The sequence below is a fragment of the Ursus arctos genome, unplaced genomic scaffold (assembly GCF_023065955.2).
Source record: "Ursus arctos isolate Adak ecotype North America unplaced genomic scaffold, UrsArc2.0 scaffold_14, whole genome shotgun sequence".
Taxonomy (NCBI): Eukaryota; Metazoa; Chordata; class Mammalia; order Carnivora; family Ursidae; genus Ursus; species Ursus arctos.
In genome coordinates, this window is record NW_026622808.1 from 69,857,419 (window position 1) to 69,876,232 (window position 18,814).

At 52.4% G+C, this 18,814-nt stretch overlaps 1 protein-coding gene across 1 annotated transcript; it reads right to left on the reverse strand.

Moving 5' to 3' along the window:
- Positions 1–1,317: 1,317 nt before the first annotated feature.
- On the reverse strand, positions 1,318–18,741 carry SEC61A1 (SEC61 translocon subunit alpha 1). The gene is made up of 12 exons (XM_026501490.4): positions 18,496–18,741; positions 18,159–18,226; positions 15,205–15,270; positions 15,037–15,115; positions 13,975–14,106; positions 11,953–12,062; positions 11,517–11,670; positions 7,712–7,872; positions 5,822–6,019; positions 5,379–5,570; positions 4,900–4,976; positions 1,318–3,373 (listed from the first exon to the last, which is right to left on the reverse strand). The coding sequence occupies exons 1-12, from the start codon at positions 18,500–18,502 to the stop codon at positions 3,187–3,189; spliced, it is 1,431 nt and encodes a 476-aa protein (XP_026357275.1). The 5' UTR covers positions 18,503–18,741; the 3' UTR covers positions 1,318–3,186.
- Positions 18,742–18,814: the final 73 nt, after the last annotated feature.

An 18,814-nucleotide genomic window follows, 5' to 3' on the forward strand; every position in this document is an offset into this window, starting at 1 on the left:
CATCTCCGTTTCTGCACCAAACAGGGAAGAGCTGTTTCTTCCCAGGCCTCTGGCAGCTTGGGGGGATGGGAGGAGGATGCCACGTGTAGGAGGTGGCGAGCACGGGGCCAGCCCGAGGGGGGTGGGGGGGAAGGAAGAGCATTAGGAGGCGGCACAAAGGTCCAGCCTGGAGGCGTGGTGAGCCGAGGCAGAGCCTGGCACCCGGTGCCGCGTTCCTGGCAGCAAGGAAGGGTGCGGTGCCTCCCCGGAGGCGGGAGCCCCCCCCGACGTGTTTCTGGAGGTCACAGCCGCGCCCCCTTGCCTGCCTCGGCATTCCGCCGCGCCTGCTTGCCCGGCTCCCGTCTGGGACGTCCAAGCCTGCTCCGGCGGCCAGCGGGCAGCAGGGAGCCCGGGGCAGAGGGCCACATGCCCCATCTGGGTGCGGTGCCGACAGGTGGCTTCTGCAGGGCCAGGCTCCAATGCCTGTTCCTCTCGCAGTCTCAGTGCCCCGGCCCACAGCCATCTCAGAAATCCCGTTTTCTACGACGAAGCCCACGGCTGTCCTTGGAACACTCAGCTAAGGAGGAAGGGCCTGCCCAGCTGTCACTCGGGAGTCGCTGAGGAAACGCCAGGCCGGCGGGTTGGGGGTGAGGCCTTGACTGCGACAAGCCTGTCAGCCTCAAAATCCGGGAGAGTGGGAAGTTTTTCCCTCACGTCACCCTGGAACGCAGTCTGCCGTTCTCCTTGGAGTGGAAACCCTTGGGAAGCCTTCTGCATGGCCCACTGCAGGGGGGCGGTCCCCGTCTGCCACCACCATCCACGCAATGCTGGGGTCCAGGGCAGGGTGGAAACCCTCCTGGCTTAGCGACGGGTCTGGCTGGCCAGTGACCAGATGTACGGTTATGCCTGCCGTCGCAGCCAAGGGCAGTGCTACCCCTTGGCCTGGACTGGAAGGGTGGGGAGGTGTGGGCCACGGGCTCCTGCCAGCACCTTCCATGAGGACAGTGCGGTGGGCCACAGTCACAGGTGAGATGCCAGCCTCCCCCCCCCCATTCCTGGGAGGGCCTCGGGGCTGCCCACACGCCAGCCCCGCACCAGGCCGTCACCCGTGTCTCACTTCACCAGAAGCCCGGGCATGCAGCTGACGCCACCACCAGGAGAAGGCACCTTCCCAGGCAAAATGCCTTTCTGAGGTGGCACTTCCATCCAGGGGACACCTAGGGCACCCTGTGCAAAAGCAGGAATCCACCACGCTGCACGCCCCCCCCGGAGGACACCCCCGCTCTGCACCTCCGGCCATCCTGGGGCCTGTAAACCAAGAGAACGTGACCAAGTGGCTTGAAAAAAGTTGGCTTTATTTGTCACTTATTCACCTTAACTCAGTTATGCCATTTTGGCGTCCACAGTGACAGTCCCCTGGAAGCTGGGGTCAGCCCCCACCCACCGTGATCACGGACCACAGAGCACGAGCCACGCGGGGCCCGCCCACAAGGCTGGCGCCCACAGCGTGCCCGTGGGTGGGCCGAGCAGACTGCGTGCTGCGGGGAGGCACCGCGTCTCTGCTCAGGACTGGGTCTGACAAGGCCACGTGTGATATGGTGGGATGCCCTGGACTGGGGGGGTCGACAGACCTGTCGGGCCCAACCTGGTTCTGCTGCTGACTTGCCGGGTGGCTTTAGGCAAGTCGCTTCTTGTCCCTCGGTCGGTTTGTTTCCTGGTCAGTGCTGTGAGTGAGGTGTCCTAGGACTCGGACTCGGCTCTGCTGAGTCGTGACCGTGGCTCTGTGCTTCGAAGGCCACTGTGTGTCTGCTGCTGGTGGGGCGTCTCTCTCCGCAGGGCCCCGGGTGCTCCCTTCTTAGAACTGGGGCATCCTCCAGGAGAACTCCTCAGGCTCGTGCGCCCGACTTGCTGTCCCTGCTGCCAAGCACCGCCTGTCCCCTGAGGAGCCTCCCTGCAGGCCTCAGAAAAGGTTCCACGCCTAAAATCTAGGTCCCCTGTTACTACAAACAGAACTCATTTTAGACATCATCCTGAGTCTTTCCCTATCAAACACTGGAGCACTTACTAAAAAACAAAAACAAAATCCTAAGTTCTCTGACCCTGATTTCGCCACGGACGTGGGGCCTGCGCCCTCTTCTCTGCGGGGCGGTGCTGATGGAAATTAAGAGGAGACCGGTGGCATCTGGTCATTTACTTAACATGCATTTGGTCCTAGGCACAGTAAAAACAAGTGCTACCCACACGAAGGGAAATCCTCAGCCTGGAAGGTACGGGGGCCTGCGAAAGCGAAGCTGCCGTCTCTCCCCGTCTCCAGGGGTGAGCGGGAGGCCCGGCCCGCGACAACCACCAGGACTGCACAGACACACCTCACTTTGAGGGTCCTCCAGACAATGTCCACTTGGCTGGGCCACGCGCAACTCCGTAAGGCTGGCGAATCCTGGCCTCGCTCGATCAGAGACACAAACTGACGACAGACGACGTGGCAGAGCCAAGCCGACTCCGTGCGCTTCAGCCTCAAAGCCCGACCAGAACAGTCAACAAGAACAGCCAACAGGCACATGCAGAAAAATTAACAGATGGCCCAAGAGTGTCTTCTGGAAAACCCATCCCTTTCTTTTGGAAGAGGCTTGTTCCTAAAAAACTACTTATAAAAAGGGAAAACGATGGTGTCTTCCAGAGAAACAGTATGAAGCCAGATATTCTTACCCCTGATTGTGATAGGGACTCACTAGGGAGTCACGTCCACCAGAAAACAAGATCTGCTCTCAGCCTCGTGCCCTATGGCCACGATGGGAGACACGGCTACGAGGTTTGTGCTTCTAGCCACAAAGACGTTCTGTCGGTGGGGGAACAGCTCAGACCACTGCAGCCGCCTACGGCGCTGAGCAGGTGCAAAGGTTACAACAAAAGTTACATGGACACTTGGGGACAGTCCTTTACCGTCCCCACCTCTGGCAGTCAGCTCCATAAAACCTCCCTTCTACCGTTCTTTTTGCCAATGCCAGCATAAAAAGCAAAATTTCAAACTGGAAAAATTCTAGCACTTTACAAAGTGGAATGAAAGAATATGAAATTCAAAAACGTTATTAAACAAAAGTCCCGGTGCCGCAGCAGCACTCCCTGTGACGAGCACCCCACGGTGAGGCCTGTTCCCCTCCCTTGCAATTCCGGGCAGGGCCCCCTCTCCCTGGTCCGGGGAGACACGGCTCAGAACAGAAGGGCCCCCATGCTGCCGACCTCGCTCTGCTCCTTCACGAAGATTTCAAAGTACTGGTAGATGATTGTGACTGCAAGCAGGATCCCGGTTCCAGACCCGATGGCTCCCAGGAAGTCGGCCAGGACGGAGAGGGCCCCGATGCACAGCCCGCCGAAGGCCGCGGCGGTGGGGATGTACCTGGAGAGAGGGGGACGATCAGCCACGTGCCACCTGCAGGTCCCCACCCCAAGCCTGGCCACAGGAGGGCGCCGGGCCATCGGACATGCCCACCTCTGATTTAGGAACCTGACTCCGAGGTCACTCCACTACCTCCTTGACCCTTCACCGACTCACACGCCTTGATGGTCTCGACTAGGGCTGTGCTGTCCGGGAGGTGCCACGTGAGCCACACGTGGCTCAAGAAATGGGACTAGTCCAAATCGAGATGCTGAAGACATCACATGACGTTTTGAAGACAAGAATATAAAATATCTCATGATGCCTGTTCTTATGTTAGCTACAACTTGAAATTATATTCTGGACATGGGGAATTATATAAAATATATCTTTTAATTTAATCAGTTTCTTTTTACTTTCTTTTTAAGATATAGCCTACATACAGCATTTTGTTAGATTCAGATATACTTTTATTTTTTAACGTGGCTAGAAAATTTCCCAAGTGGCGTGCAATCTATCACGACTGAATGGTGGTATAAATCTAGAGGCCTCAGAGGAGTCTTAAGAAGAGAATGAAGGAGATTGCCTACTGCCCCTGCTAGAGATCTGAAAACCACCTGACACCTGCACCACTGGCTTTTCGTGTGGCTGCTTCCTTCAGGTGAGCGAGCAAGCTACGGGCCACGGGGCAGGCCTGCTCTGTCACCTGCTAGTGAACAGTGCTGCAGAACAGCCTCCCTCATCCATGTACGTACTGCCTGCGGCGTTTCCCAGTGGTGGTGGAGGAAAATGAGTCGTCACAACAGGCTCGAAAAGCCGGAGATACTTAGTACAGCACCCCGGCTGCGCGAGAGCCAGCTACGCGCTAAGGGAAAGGAGGTGCCGACGGCAAAGTGCCACACGAACACCCCGAGGGCCAGCCTGGAGCTTTCTCCTCTCCCGTACCTGACACCCTGCTGGTCACCAAGCGCTGCGGCCAGCCTCTCCTCTGCATCTCCAAGTTCCTGCAGCACTTGGGACCCCGTCCTCCCCCCGGCCCAAACTCCCACCGCGGCCTCTCGGCAGTCGGCCTTCCCTCCCTCTGGTGGGTCTGCCTACAGCACTGAGCCTCCTCAAGGGACCCTGGGCATGGCCCCTTCCCCGAGCAGCCTCGCTAGGCTCACCTCACCTCAGCCCTCGTCTGCACTCAGGCAGCAGCCCTCAGAGCACAGGCATGTGTGTGGGGGGGGCAGGGAGCCCCATGCCCCAGCGGCCAGCCCACTGTCCATACCCTTACCACACCCTTGTGTACCCGCGGGGCCGCGTGCTGCTGTCTCGCTCCCTGGCGGCTCCCTCTTCGAGGAGAGGGGCTGCACGCATTTTTTATCCTATCCCCAGTCTCCAGCATCTAGCAAGCACCTAGCAAGAATTAGAGACACCGGGGTCTCTTCTATCCCGTTACCCGAGGGTAGGAGTTATTGAACCGGAAATCCCTAAGCCGGGTCAGGATGCCTGGTGTGGAAGGAAACCACAAACGCGGGGTCTGGGGGCCGGGGGCCAGCACTCACCGATTGAGCTCATGGACCATGGAAGTCTCTCGATGGCCCCTCATCACCATCTGCTGCTCCTTCAGCTGCTTTGCAACCTGCGTGACGCCCACCAAGGAGACAACGTTACGTCGGAAACCTGAACTTGAAGGGAAGGCAGACGGCTCCCGTGGGACTCAGCGCTCACAGCTCTTCCTCGTTCGCACCCTCGGCACCCACAGAGGCAACTGTGGCCTCGCCGTGGACGAGTCACGTGACGCAGCCTACCCGCATACGGCGGCTCCAGCTTCCCCAGCCGAGCGCTCATCTACCGCGGGGCTCTATCTTTGGCCCTCACGGTTGAGGACGGCCCGCCATGCACGTGGGGCGTCTGCGGGTGTTCACGGGCCGCTTTCTTCGGAAGAGGGGACAGGTGGAGACCCCTCAGGCCAAAAATGGGCGAGGACTACTGTTCCGCAGTCGGACCCCCTCTCTGGAAATTCACTGTACTTTATACTCACATCTTTGGCAGACGAGCCCGAGACCTCGATCCACGTTTTGGAGAAGAACGCACACGAGCCGAGCATGAACACGATATAGACCACAGCGTGGACGGGGTCTTCTAGCACAGAGCCGAAAGATTCCGGCGGGGACAGGTAATAGCAAAGGCCGCCCACCGGGTACGCGCGTGCCGGGCCCCCGGAAGAAGTATCCTGGAAAGAACACGCAGAACGCCGGTGAGGGCCGCTTCGCCATGCCTTCGCCTCAGGACAGAAAGAGCTCTGAGCAGGTGACGAAGCCGATGCCGCTCCGGTGCCCGCAGTACCTACGGCTCCCTCCCCGAAAAGGGACTCGACCGCGCTGAATCCGTCAAAGGCGTGACGAGCAAACACCTGTGGCGGAGACGCACGGATGCGGCGACGTGCCGCGGCGCCAGAGCGGAGGCCCGGGCAGCGGTACTTACGGACCAGGTGCCCAGCAGGCTGACGAGCAGGTTGCCGCTGAAGCGGGCGGACAGCATCTGGGAGATGACGTACAGGTTGGACACCAGGGCGGACTGCAGGATGATGGGGATGTTCGAGGTGTAGAAGAGCTTGATCGGGTACGTGTTGTACTGGCCTCGGTAACGGGCGGACTTGATGGGCAGGTCCACGCGGAAGCCCTGAGAGCCGAACAGAGCGGAACGGCCTTCACTGCCTCACCCGGCCCCCTGCCCGGAGCCCAGCCCGGCTGCGGACCACTGCCGGGGAGCTGGCCCCAAGCATTGCCTCCAAGGCTCTGGGGTCCCCCTGCCGTACCCATCTCTGGACCTGGGGGCATCGGAACAGAAGGTTCCCAGAAGGGGCGCCTGGGTGGCTCAGTCGGTTAAACGTCTGCCTTCGGCTCAGGTCATGATCCCGGGGTCCTGGGATCGAGTCCCACATCTGGCTCCTTGCTCAGAGGGGAGTCTGCTTCTCCCTCTCCCTCTGCCCCTCCCCCCTACTCCTGTGCTCTCACGCTCTCTCATTCTATTCTCTCTCTCAAATAAATAAATCAATGTAAAAAAAAAGAAAAGAAAAAAGAAAAGGTTCCCAGAAGTACTGGCTCAAAAACACACCAAAGCCCAGCAGAGATAATCCCATTTTTGTCAGAAACCAAAGTCGAGCACATTATATCCAGCTCTACATAGAATATACTAGAAAAGCCTGAAGAACACATGCCCCAGTCCTAGCAGTGCTTCTCTCACCTATGCTTTCAGTGGCCCCAAGGCCATGTCAAAACAGCACCTGCCTCGTACTGCGCAACGGCCCTTTAGGAGGTTTCTAATCATACGCAGAAGCCAAGCTTTTCTAGGAATACGGCCTCTCCCTCGGAAACCCCTGGAGGAAGGGTTTCTTTGATATGATTTTCACAAACTCTTAGCGCCTAGAACAGGGCTCAGAATACGTAGGACTTAAACTCTGCATGCTCCAAACGCAAATACTTGCCAAGCCCCTGAAGAGTCCGCTTGTTCGTAATGAGGCAGCTGAGTCTTAGCCAGAGGAACAGAACTGTTTGCTCCTCGGAAAAAGCATTTCCCTGGTTTAAATACCTTTCTAACAAGCATTCAACTACTCCCAACTGCTGTCTCCTGTCAATAAATATTAGAATACGAAGTGGCTGATCAAACATACAAAGATTAATCCGACTACAGAAAAGCAACTGGCAGTTCAGCTCTCGTCCCAGAAGCAAATGACACAGACTGATCACTCAAAAGGTAAGAGGAAGGCCTTTTCCAGCATGAGGCTCTTGCCTGCAATTACGGTACAAACTTTGGGTAAGTCAGAGACGAGGTGTTAGTCTGGTTACTTTTCGCTTCTCTTGACCTAAGAACTTAAAAATAGGGGCACCTGGGTGGCTCAGCTGTTAAGTGTCTGCCTTTGGCTCAGGTCATGATCCCAGGGTCCTGGGATCAAGCCCCGCATCAGGCTCCCTGCTTGGCAGGAAGCCTGCTTCTCCCTCTCCCACTCCCCCTGCTTGTGTTCCCTCTCTTGCTGTGTCTCTGTCAAATAAATAAAATCTTTAAAAAAAAAAAAGAACTTAAAAATATATCTTCTCTGTGGGCCGTCGGGCCCAACTCAAAGGAACACGATTCTGGAAATGTCAGCTCTGCCTCAATGGTGTTTCGTCCCAGCAAGTCCCCCGACTCATGGGGGGACGTGGGAGGCACATGTCCCACTCACATGGTACCTGTGTCCTTCAAATGCCATCTCATTTCAGTACAACGTGATGGGACAGGCTCCCCCCAGGGTGTGGGTGGGGGACGCGGATGCCAAGGCATCCTGACCCTTAAATGCAAACCATCAAAACTCGCCGTGCTGGGATCTGGACGCACCTGGAAATAGATCACCACTGCAAAGACAAAGATGGTGGCGATCAGATTCATGAGGTTGGGAAGATTCTGGCGGTAGAAGGCCTCTCGAAGGGCTCGGACCTTGTCAGTGCGTGTGGCCAGTAGGTGGAACAGTGCGATGATGGCGCCTTCGAATTCCATTCCTGTTGGTGAAGGAGAGGACGCAGGGGGTAAAGAAACAAACCACCAGCTAAACTTGGCTCTAAGGGTCTTCTTAGTGGCCAAAAAGACTAAGTCCTATCATTCGCAGTGCCCATTCCCACAACCACAGGGAGAGAGTTCTCTCATCTGTTGCTTTTGTAGAGAAAAGGAAAGGGCTAGTCTACCTTTTGAATTAATTGCTCTCAGTTCTTTAGCACGTATGAGTCAATGGCTACCGGAGGTGTGGCGGGACGATCAGTTACTAAACCATAAAGGCAGGTCTGCTCAACTCCAGCGGGGGGGGCCCAACACTGAAGAGGGGCCTCCCGGCTGCCACATTCTCTTCCCGGAAATGCCTGGGCAGTCCGAGCATCAGCAGCTCTGAGGGGCAGGCGGGGCTCGGGCTCTGCTCCCTCCACGGATGGCCAAGCAGAAAGGACCACATGAGTGCCCACCACGTGGCTGATCCAAATCCGAGTTGAGGCCCTACCCCGAGAGGGCGCGGAAGGAGACAGGCCAGTAAGAGCCAGGAAACCACAGCCACGAAGCAGACTGAGCTCACCAGAGACCGAAGGGAAAGAGCGAGAATGGGTACTTGACCCGAGGAGCAGGCAGCAGAGGGGCAAGTGAGAGGAACCTGGGGCGCACAGGGTGTTAGTAAGGCCTACAGATCTCTTAATTTTCAAGAACTTTATAGAGTTAAACAAAAGCTAGAGCAAGAAACAAGAGCGCTGCGTTACTGTGTCATCTCTGCTAACCCAGGAGACTCGAACTATGTCATGACATCGTCTGGCGGCGCGCATGCGTGAAGCTAGTGCCGTGTCTAGAGCCATGGCCTCTGAGGGCAGCTGGCGGTACTGGTGACAGCAGCGTGAGGTGTGCCTCGGGACTGTCGTGCTACAGCATTTGCTCGAGTTTCTAACACACGGCAGCTGGCACCACCTGCTGCTTTTCCCGGAGCATTTCAAGACGACGCTTTGGGCCAACCATCTGATGGGCATCACCACTGACCTCTTCTGGAATGAGGCTTCTGTGAAAGAAACACTGTCCCAACTGTCCGTAACTCCTCATCTCACAGTGATGCTGTCCTCGGTCCCCACGCACCCCTGCTCCCAGGCTCGTGACAGCACTGGACTGTCTTCCCAGGGCACGGGCTTCAGGGATCTTCGAGCTGGAGCCAGGACAAGCGCATGCCTCACAGAGGTGGCTGCCCCAGCTGCCGGGAAGAACTCGCTCCTTTCTGCCCTCTGTCTGCGCTGCCCCCCACCCCCATACCTCTGACCTCAGCTCCGACTCCTCTCCCCCTGCTCATTCTGCACCGGCTACACATGCTGAGCTTGCCCACCAGCTACACTCCCACCTCAGGGCCTTTGCGGCTGCATTCCCTCCAAATGGGACATCCTTCCCCCACACTCACACGGGTGCCTCTCCTCTGCAGGACTTTGCTCCAAGGCGGGGGGCTGCTGAGAGGGGTCTTCCCGATCACCGGACTAACCCTGTGACTGTGTCTCCACCTTCTTTCCCTGCCTGGTTTCCCGAGGCACCTGCTGTAACACCCGCCATACGGAACAGCTCACTGTGTCCCCAGTGCCTAGAAGAGCGCCTGGCCCTTCGGGGGTGCCTGGTAAAGTTCTTGCTGAGTGGAGGGCAATGCCAGGGCTGAGCTCTAGCTCTCTTGCAATGCACGGCCTGCTGCATCTCGGGGGAAGACGGAGCTTCCAAGCGCGAAGAGTTACTTCAGGCACAGAGGCCAATGGTCCCCGCTAATCCCATCTGGGCTGTTCCCACTTGCCTAGGGAATGGCTTTCTCCCAGGCTGAGGGTCACGGTCACGAACGTGTTTCCATGTGCACAAGCCACACCGTAGCAGAGTTCCAGATGTGCTGCCATGCTGCCTTCTCAGGCCTGTGACCTTTGTGACCCCTGCCCTCCTCCAGGGTCCAGTCCTCAGGACCCCACTCTTCCCTTTCCCTTCACCCCGCAGTTCTCACGGCAACACTTATTGCCCACACACGCGGCTTGGAGGGGCCCTTCCTGGCTGCGCTTCTCTCGGGCTCGGTCCCGAACACAACCAGCTGACAGCACAACACTTTTAAAGCCAGAAACAAACCCAACTTTGCTCTGCGATTTTCCATCACCCTTGAAAGAACCTCCTTTGTCCCATCTCTTACACTCTCATTGCCGCGTGCCCTTGCTCCGTGATTTCCATGAGGGGCTAGCTTGTCAAAGCTGGACGACGGAACAGCTATCGGGCTATGTTCTCTGCCCGTCTTCCCCTCCAGTCCAGGCTGAATCACTCCTTCCACACTCCAACCCCTCATGCCTCACTGGCCTGCTCAATGGAAGGTGGCTCCTTGGTCGGGGCTTCCGAGCCTTTACTGACTCCTCCCCTCCTGGGCCCCACTCTGGTATCACTTCTCATATTCAGGAAGCTCCCAGGCCAGTTCCAGTGGTAGTCTTCACACACCCGAACCCATGATCCCTTCACTCTCCTGCCCTTCCACACCCATCCCTGAAAAACCTTCCCTTCCACGCTCTCGTTTCTCCCAATTTGTCCTGGATTTCCTACAATTCCAGAAGTGCCCAGGGAGGAACCAAGTCTGCTCCTGTCCCCTCTTCACTGAGGCTCTTCTGACAGTTCCTATGTCAAGTTATTCTCTTTTCCCTGTAATCTATTGGGTGCATGTGGCCTTCACTTGTCCACAGACCTACTCTGAGTCTCACTAATGAGATCATGTGGCCTCTGGACACCAGGGACGGTTTCCAACATTCATCTCAAAGAAAAATAAACACACATGAATATTTATTTCTCATGAAACCTTTCTGAGTAAATGACATATTTAGTGATGAAAAGACCTGATTTTTCCTTTCCTAATAAGTCACACTTCCCTTAGTATTTAGGAAGTTTTATTATTAAAGACACTGCCTGTAACAAGATTCCCTTCCGTGTAGGCAGAACACTTACACGCGACATACATCTCGTCTGAGCCAGGCATTACAGAATTTCATGTTATTTCTCATTAATCCTGGCACCCGTGGCTCACAGGCAGAGGAATGTGCCCAAGGCTACCTAACTACTACTAGCAACAGCCAGGACTTAAAGCCAGTGAGCTCCAAGTTCACGCCTCTCTCCCAAAACTGCCCCTCACACAGGCAAGTACTTCGGTTCCGTAATTTCATTTTTAGAAACGTATTCACCGCGAGCGACTGCTAAGATAGGTAAAGGCGAACGTGTGAGGATGGACGCTGTCTCACTGTTGCAACAACAGCGAAACTGGAACCCTCAATGTCCACCACGGGAAGACTGCTTATAATAAATGTTGCTTCATCCTTGCAACGGGAAGTCCATGCTGTGCTGAGGAAAACGAGGCAAAATTATGTATTTCGGCACAGCAAATGCCCATGAAATACACGATAAATCCAAGTCAGACATCTTTATGAGCACAAAACTATCTGTGTTTAAAAAATTCTGCAGATAGAGATTACCTTAAAAACAAAAACCCTGCAGATACACCCAGGAAAATTAGAAGAGACGAACCTAAAGCTAACCTGATTTTTCCTTGGAACGGGGGAACTTCTGTTTCCTGCCTTGCACGTGTTGGTACTTTTTACTAAGCCCCGTCCCCAGGGAAGGCCAGGGCCCTTACCTCGGCCAGTGTTGACAGTGGTGGGGCTGAACGCCTTCCACACGATGGTCTCGCAGATGTTAGTGGCAATGAAGAGGGAGATCCCAGAGCCCAGGCCGTACCCTTTTTGCAGAAGTTCATCCAAAAGTAAGACAATTAAGCCGGCAACAAAGAGCTGGGAAAATTTAAACAGAAAAGAAAAAAAATAAAGAAACCTAAACAGACTGCACGTTACTGTTCTCCACGGGCCTGGTTCTTTCCTTCTGCAGTACCAAGCTTCTCTGCTATCAGTGCTAAAGGCGGAGTAGACCTTCCTCTGGTGAACTCGGAAAAGCCACCACAGGGCCCTGGCTTCTTCTCATGCTGCTTCTATGCACGCCTCCAAGCTGCCGTTTGGGAAGTCTGAGTGAGTGTGAGGGGCTACTCAGAAGCGGGGATACGTCACAGCCACATTTACCTGTATGGTGATCAACAGGCAGATGCCAGCGCCCATTTCGGAAGGGTCTCCGTACATTCCTGTCATCACGTACACGATGGACTGGCCGATGGTAATGATCATGCCAAACACTGCAAGCACAAGAAAACGGTGTTCTCAAAGTGGGGCACTGCACGGTCTGGAGAGAACAGTGCCGGAACACCCCCTGTGCGCCAGGCACCGGGGAGGAGGATGATGGAGATGAATACACACACTGCCTGCGAGGGGCTCGATCCAGGAACACTCAGCGGCCCCATGGCCTAAGTACCAGAGTACTGGGTACAAGTACTCAAATGCCTTCTAACAAAAGCCCGCAACCACTTCAATTTCAGCTTCTCCTAAATTCGCTTTCCTTTCAGTGATGGCAGGAGAAAAAGAGTTGAAATGTACTAATCTAGTTTTTTTTTTTTTTTTTTAAGCTTTTATTTATTTGACAGAGAGTGAGAGAGCACAAGCAGGGGGAGATGCAGAGGGAGGAGGAGAAACACTGAGCAGACAGCCCAATGAGGGGCTTGATTCCAGGACCCCAGGATCATGACCTGAGCCGAAGGCAGACGCTTAACTGACTGAGCCACCAAGGCGCCCCTCTAACCTAGTTCTTATGAAAGGTGAGTCAGGGAGCAAGAGAAGACAACAACGTCCAGAGGCACGTGACTTGGTGAGGGTGCCGACCTGCAGCACCCAAACTCAGGTCAGGTCACTTGGCCTCTGGAGAGGTCCCCAGCTTGACTATGTGCCCGGGCCCTCTACAGGCCCGTCATCCGGGTCCGAGTCCAGAATACTGAATATTAACTCTGGGATAAAGCGATCCCTTCCCAGCTTGTAGTTAATGTGCTTTTAAAGGAAAAACTCACAAAGCAGTCAATTTAGTTACTAGTCCCATTTCCTCAGCCACAAAGCTCTTTTGACCAAAGACACTTTCCTTTTTGTACGCACATGGCTTTGCTTCTTGTAGCTCATTAGACTCCATTGTTAGGCACAGTGGAATCCACGTTTTTATTGGTTCCACAATACTAGATGGGTTTGGGATTCAGTTTCAGCTTTTCTGCTTAGTTTGCACATAAAATACAATTTTACTCCAAAGTGCCCATCAAATAGTTTCCATTTGACTTTTTAAAAAGGTGCCTAATAAAATGGATGTCTTATGACAGAAAAATGTCAAAACATTGTCCAAGACCAAAAAGAAAACAGCTGATTTGTGCTTTTGAAAAATAATACATGTGTACATTTTTAAATCCTGATTTGTGTCTGAAACTGACAAGTCTGAATTGGATTAGTCTTTCTTGCTCAGTTAACCTGCTAACTTCAGAAGATGTATAAAACATGCTGGTGTGGAAGAAAACATGGCAGCGTAGGCAACTGTAAATGTCATTTCCTAATTAATACATTTCACTTCACAGCCAGAGGCTGCACGTGGTTCACTCTGAGGACGGGTTACTATTACTAGTAACACATTATCGGCTATAAAGCAAATACCATTATTATGCTCACTATTACAGATGAAGAGATGGAGACTTCAGAACTGTCATCTAACTTTGTCCCGGGTCACAGAGCTAGGAAATAGCAGAGCTGGACTGAGAGGATCCCTTCCCCCTAAGCTGAATCCTTTCCAACTCCCAGCAGAGAGAAAACACCACTTGTTGGGTAACTACTACATGCCAGGCACTGAGAGAGGCTTTACACACGCTCTTCAATTGAAGTCTTAACAACGGCTCTGAAGTTTTCCTTCTACATGGTAAGGAAATTGTGGCTGGTGGAGGGCAAGACCTCCAAGCCCTGCTCCTTCCCCTTGATCACATGGCGTCTGGGGCCTGTGACACCCACTCCCTGCCTCGTCCAGCTGGTCCAAGTGCTCTCTCGCTAACACAGCCCACAGTTACCTACAGGGTCGGTGGGCCAAGGAGGTTACATCGTACAAAAAAACCTGTTTCGATGCCCTAAACTTTAGAGCAAATTTGAATTCTCACCTACAGACATGTGAACGTTATTCAAAATCTCACTTACACTTCTGGGCTCCATTGAAGAGGGCTCGGTCTTTCGGGGTGTCACCAACTTCAATTATTTTGGCGCCAGCCAAGAGCTGCATGATGAGGCCAGAGGTGACAATGGGAGAGATACCCAGCTCCATCAATGTGCCTTGAAGAAAGGGAAAGGCAAAACACAGCCAGGATGAGCTTGCAAAAGCAACACATTATTAAGAAAATGAATGAGCAAAATTCGAGGGTGTACCCTGTATACAAATCCGATGTGTTTCAGTTTGCTAGCAGCATTTAATTTCAAAAATAATCCCCAAATATCAACGATTAGAGTATAATTCAATTCATTCTGTTCTGTCAGCCAGGCAACATCTTATTCTGTTTAGGAAGTCACGTGGCATTCAAACAGATGACTGCATTTAAATTCACCCCAGATTCATTCTGGTTTTACAGAGATAAGAAAGGTTCGTCTCTTCATCAGTTAATAAAAAAGGATAACATTCAAATAATTTCCAGAGTTGGAAAGAAGGTCTGCACCATTGTATCTGGTTGTGAATAAACCTCTATTTCCATTATGCTAAAATACGCTACACTTCCAACTGATTTAGAACTTAATTTGAACTATGTTTAAAAAGCGAGTTAATCGAAAGCAGTATCAACATAAATGTTCAAATCCTCCCGCCACAGGTAATGGGTTAAAGTATACAAAACACTGTTACGTGTTTTTTGGACACGTATATGTAACCTACAGATATGTAGCTCGGAAATAAATTACATATTCCAAAGAATGTTATCAAAACAGGAGAAAGACTGGCACAAATGTCATCATTTCAGTTGTTTAAAAAAACATCCTAGTTTTTCCGTGTTTTTTTATCCTCTATGACCTAGACTTATCTTGTTATTACAGGTTTTGTGTTGCATTCAAATGCCTTGGAGCTGAACTGGGCATCTGCTGGGGCTATTCAGCACAGCGCGCTAACATTCTTCTCTAACACTCTCTGAATTCCACACAAAGCCAAAGCCTGTGATTGAACCGCAGGCGGCCAGTCAAATCCACATGGCAGAGAGGTAGCGATGGCCAGAGTCCTACCTCTGTTAGAGGCGAGAATCACTCTCATCCAATAGAAAGGGTCGGCTGAATCTGAAGACATGATACCAAACAGCGGGATCTGGAAACAAGCAGAGAAAAGAAGTCAGCACACTGACCCCCCGCCTGCTCTTCACCCCACCCCAATTCTGGAACGGGGACTGTGCTTACCTGGCAGCATACTAAGAAGATAAAGAGGGTGATTGCGGTCCACAGCACTTTCTCCTTAAACTGAATCTAGAGTGGAAGAGAATGCACTAAAGCTGTAGTTATTGATACAAACAAGTTGAGAGAAATGAACTCGAATTGGACCCCTTTCTCTGTTCACCAGAGAAGTGAGCCAACACTTCAAACCGTGTGCCAAACATAAGCACTGAAACCGAAGTACATGTACTGCATGCTTCCTATGTACAAGGCAGTTATGCAGAAACCTTCACAAGTACCATTTCACTGGACCCTCGTATCATATAGTGCCATCTTTACAGTGAGAAACCAAAGTCTTAGGAAAACTAACTTGCCCCAAATCCCACAGCTGAAGTGAGTTTTGAGCGCAAAACCTGTGCTCTTAATCACCAGCATTAACAGTTTAGGGTCAGACCCCAGATCAAACAATGTCGCAACAGCAAGGGATCCCTAAAACAGACCAGTCCTTACAACCAGCCAACAATCACTTCTCATTCAAAAAGATTTTGTAATTGATCAAATCTTGCAATTCTGTAGCTAACTAATCTGCAATGTGTGAGAGTTTGACAGTGTATTTGCTATGAATTAAGGGTAAAACAATGTAATAAAAAGTACTGGGGGGAAGGCAGGGAGAGCTACACCTTTAACCTACTCAATGCCTACTAACAGCACCTATTTACAACGTTTCACAACTCTTCACATCAGGCCAAGTGACTACTGGGAATTATTTTATAAATGACAAGTAAGTACCATCCGAAAAATTCAGAATCCCTGCCCAAGGTCCCTCTGGTATCAAGTAGAACTGGCAGCTTTTCCAGGTGTTCTGCCTCACCGACTGAGTGCCTTCCCTAGGACTTGCTGCCTATCCTACAAGAAGGGGCTTAAAAGGGCCTAAAAAAACACCATAATTATTGTGTGGACTGAGGATTTTGATATGGAAAAACACCTTGCGAGAGACAGTGTTAAGTGAACAGAACTGTGCTCTGAAAAAGTACTTTTTAACTGGAGGGGAGAAGAAGTCTAAAGTCTACGTGAGCTCCAAGACAGAGTCTGGCTCTCCGGTCAGAACAGAAGTTGAGGTCTTCCATGACTGCCACTTTAGGCAGACCCCAAGGAGACCGCCACACAAAGGCAGCGGGCATTCAGGGTCCAACACTCCACATGAAGCTGGGGCGAATTCACAGAACCCTCCTTCCTCTTAAGAATGCTCCCCTTCCCACCTGTCACCTCACTGCACTGCACCAAGAAATTAGGAGGCCAAGGGAAGGCAACACCACTTCCGGCTACCCAGGAACACAACACGCCTGTGTTGAAAGGATTCTTTATGGGGAAAAAAGAGTAGACAATTTTTATAAGACTCCTCATTTCTTAATAACCAAGTCTCTCCTGGATGCAGCCAAATTCAACAACAAAACTTCAAAAGCTCTTTATCCCAGCCCTGTCTACGTTAACTTTGAAACAGCCCCTGAATTAGCCAACGATCACTTCTCATTCAAAAAGCTTTGGAATTGATAAAATCTTGCAATTCTGTAGTTAATTAATTTGTAATGTGTGATAGTTTGACAGTGTATTTGCTATGAATTAAGGGTAAAACAATGTAATAAAAAGTACTGGGGGAGGAGGCCGGGAGCCCACCCCATACATCCTCTGTTACAAAAGCCTCGAAACCACTCTCATCTTCTATCGACTTCTACCAAGCATTTTCTAATCACCTGGCCCTTCCACTGCTCCCCACCACCCTTTATGTTCTAGCAATATGGAACTACAGCTAACACCCTCCTACCTGCTTGTCTGCTTTGCACACCATGTATCCCTTATGCTGGAATTCCTTTCCCTCTCCTCAAAAAAACTTCTATTCTTCCATTAAAACCACCATCAGAAACTGCATCTTCCAGAATTAATCCCTTCCTGAGCCACTGCTACACCCTGCACATATTTTCACTGCTACATCTACCACACTTAGTTACAAGGCCAAGGTCAGACAGCTATTAAGAGGTTTGTGAAGGGTGGGTCCCAGGCTTGTCTACCTCCAGAGCCATACTCTTTCTACTATGCTAGGGAGTTGGGGTGGAAGGGACAACTCTGTCTTTTGCCCATCAAAGGCAGCACGTATGTGGAGCACTTATACAAATGACTTTAAGTTAAAAAAAAAAAAAAAAAGGAGACTTCAAGAACGTTAAGTGTCCATATTGATGTCAAGTACACGGATGTATATGTGAATGCATGAACAACAGTCTGAAAAGAATCTAAAGACAAAAATCTTTTACTATTCATTCTCTTGAAAGCAAGAATGCAAATAAAACTTCCCCATTGTTTAACAGCTTCACCAACATTGGCAACACTCGCTATCCTGGGCTGTAGCTGTGTAGGAACAGAAATTCTGATAAAGGTTCTACGTTTTTATCTTCTCATGTTTTAATATGTCTGCTGTAAAAAGCAGGGTTCACAAAACGCTTATTTTCTCTGTACCTCTTCCCGAGACCGTCAGAGTACTAACTCATTTGCACAGGATAAAGTGACTGCTCTTAGCTCCTTTTTTGCATACCGAAAGTTTCTCCTAGGAAAAGAAAAACCCAGCCATGAAATGCTCCCGTTGGAGGTGAAGGAAAGGTAACTCAACCCCAGTATCCTGAGGCTTTTGAGGCCTTATTCATTCACCACCGAGACCCACTTTTGGGACAGAGCAAACCGGAGGTTTTGTTTGCTGGAGTAATATCCACAAAAGACGCTCCAAATTAAGTACCATGATTCCGGTGGAAATTCCCACACAACCAGATCACCTTCCGACAAAGCTCAGGAGTATACACAACTACACTCCAGGAGGAAGGGATGGGAAACAGAGTTTCCATCTGGCGTGTTGAAGCCATTTTTAATAGTACCGTAAACTTCGAGCGCCCAGACAGTTCGTGAAACCTTCTTGGACGGCGATTTGGGGAACTTACCTTCCTCTCGGGCTTCTGAATTTCCGGCAGGATGACACAGAAGGGCTTGATGACTTCCAGAAATTTGACTTTGATGGGAGAGACAAAAGCAGAGTTAGGGCACGTGAAAACCTTCCCCGCTCCCTGGGGAACCCTTCCGCCTAGCATGAGTAGGAGCAGGGACTAGGGGCGCAGACCGCGCACGGGGGCACGCGAGGACCCCGAGGAGAGCCGAGGGCGCGAGCCTCGGTCCGCGGGGACCCGGGCGGGCTAGGGGTTTGGCCGCTCGCCCGGACCGGTGAGGGGAAAGGGGATTCTGATCCTTCCCGGCGTTGCCAGGGCTGCCCGAGGGACTCACTCGCCATGGCGGCGGCTGCTCTGGCTCCGGATCCCGCTTCTGCTCCGCTCCGGGGCGAGTGAAGTGAGGCTGTCCGCGGCCCAGCCCGCTCGGGAGCGCTGCACCTCCGTCAAGAGACACGTCAGTGCTAGCACCGCGGCGAGCGGCGCGGCGCGGCGCGGGGCGGGGCGGAGCTGGGGGCGGGCCGCACACTGCTTCCGCTTCCTGCCACGCGCTGCGGGCCGCTCGCTGCGCCGCACGGCGGCCACCGAGACCACAACTCCCGGCATGCAGCGGGGCTCCTGGGCGTCCCGGGAAGAGCGAGCGAGTCGCCGGAACG

What these genes read in the sequence shown, in the direction of transcription:
- SEC61A1 (XM_026501490.4), bottom strand. An exon ending in TCTTCTTAGTATGCTGCCAG is followed by an intron (nt 15,116 to 15,204) that starts GTAAGCACAGTC and finishes GCTTGTTTCCAG; the next exon opens with ATCCCGCTGTTTGGTATCAT. An exon ending in CGGGCTCGTCTGCCAAAGAT is followed by an intron (nt 4,977 to 5,378) that starts GTGAGTATAAAG and finishes GGCGTCACGCAG; the next exon opens with GTTGCAAAGCAGCTGAAGGA.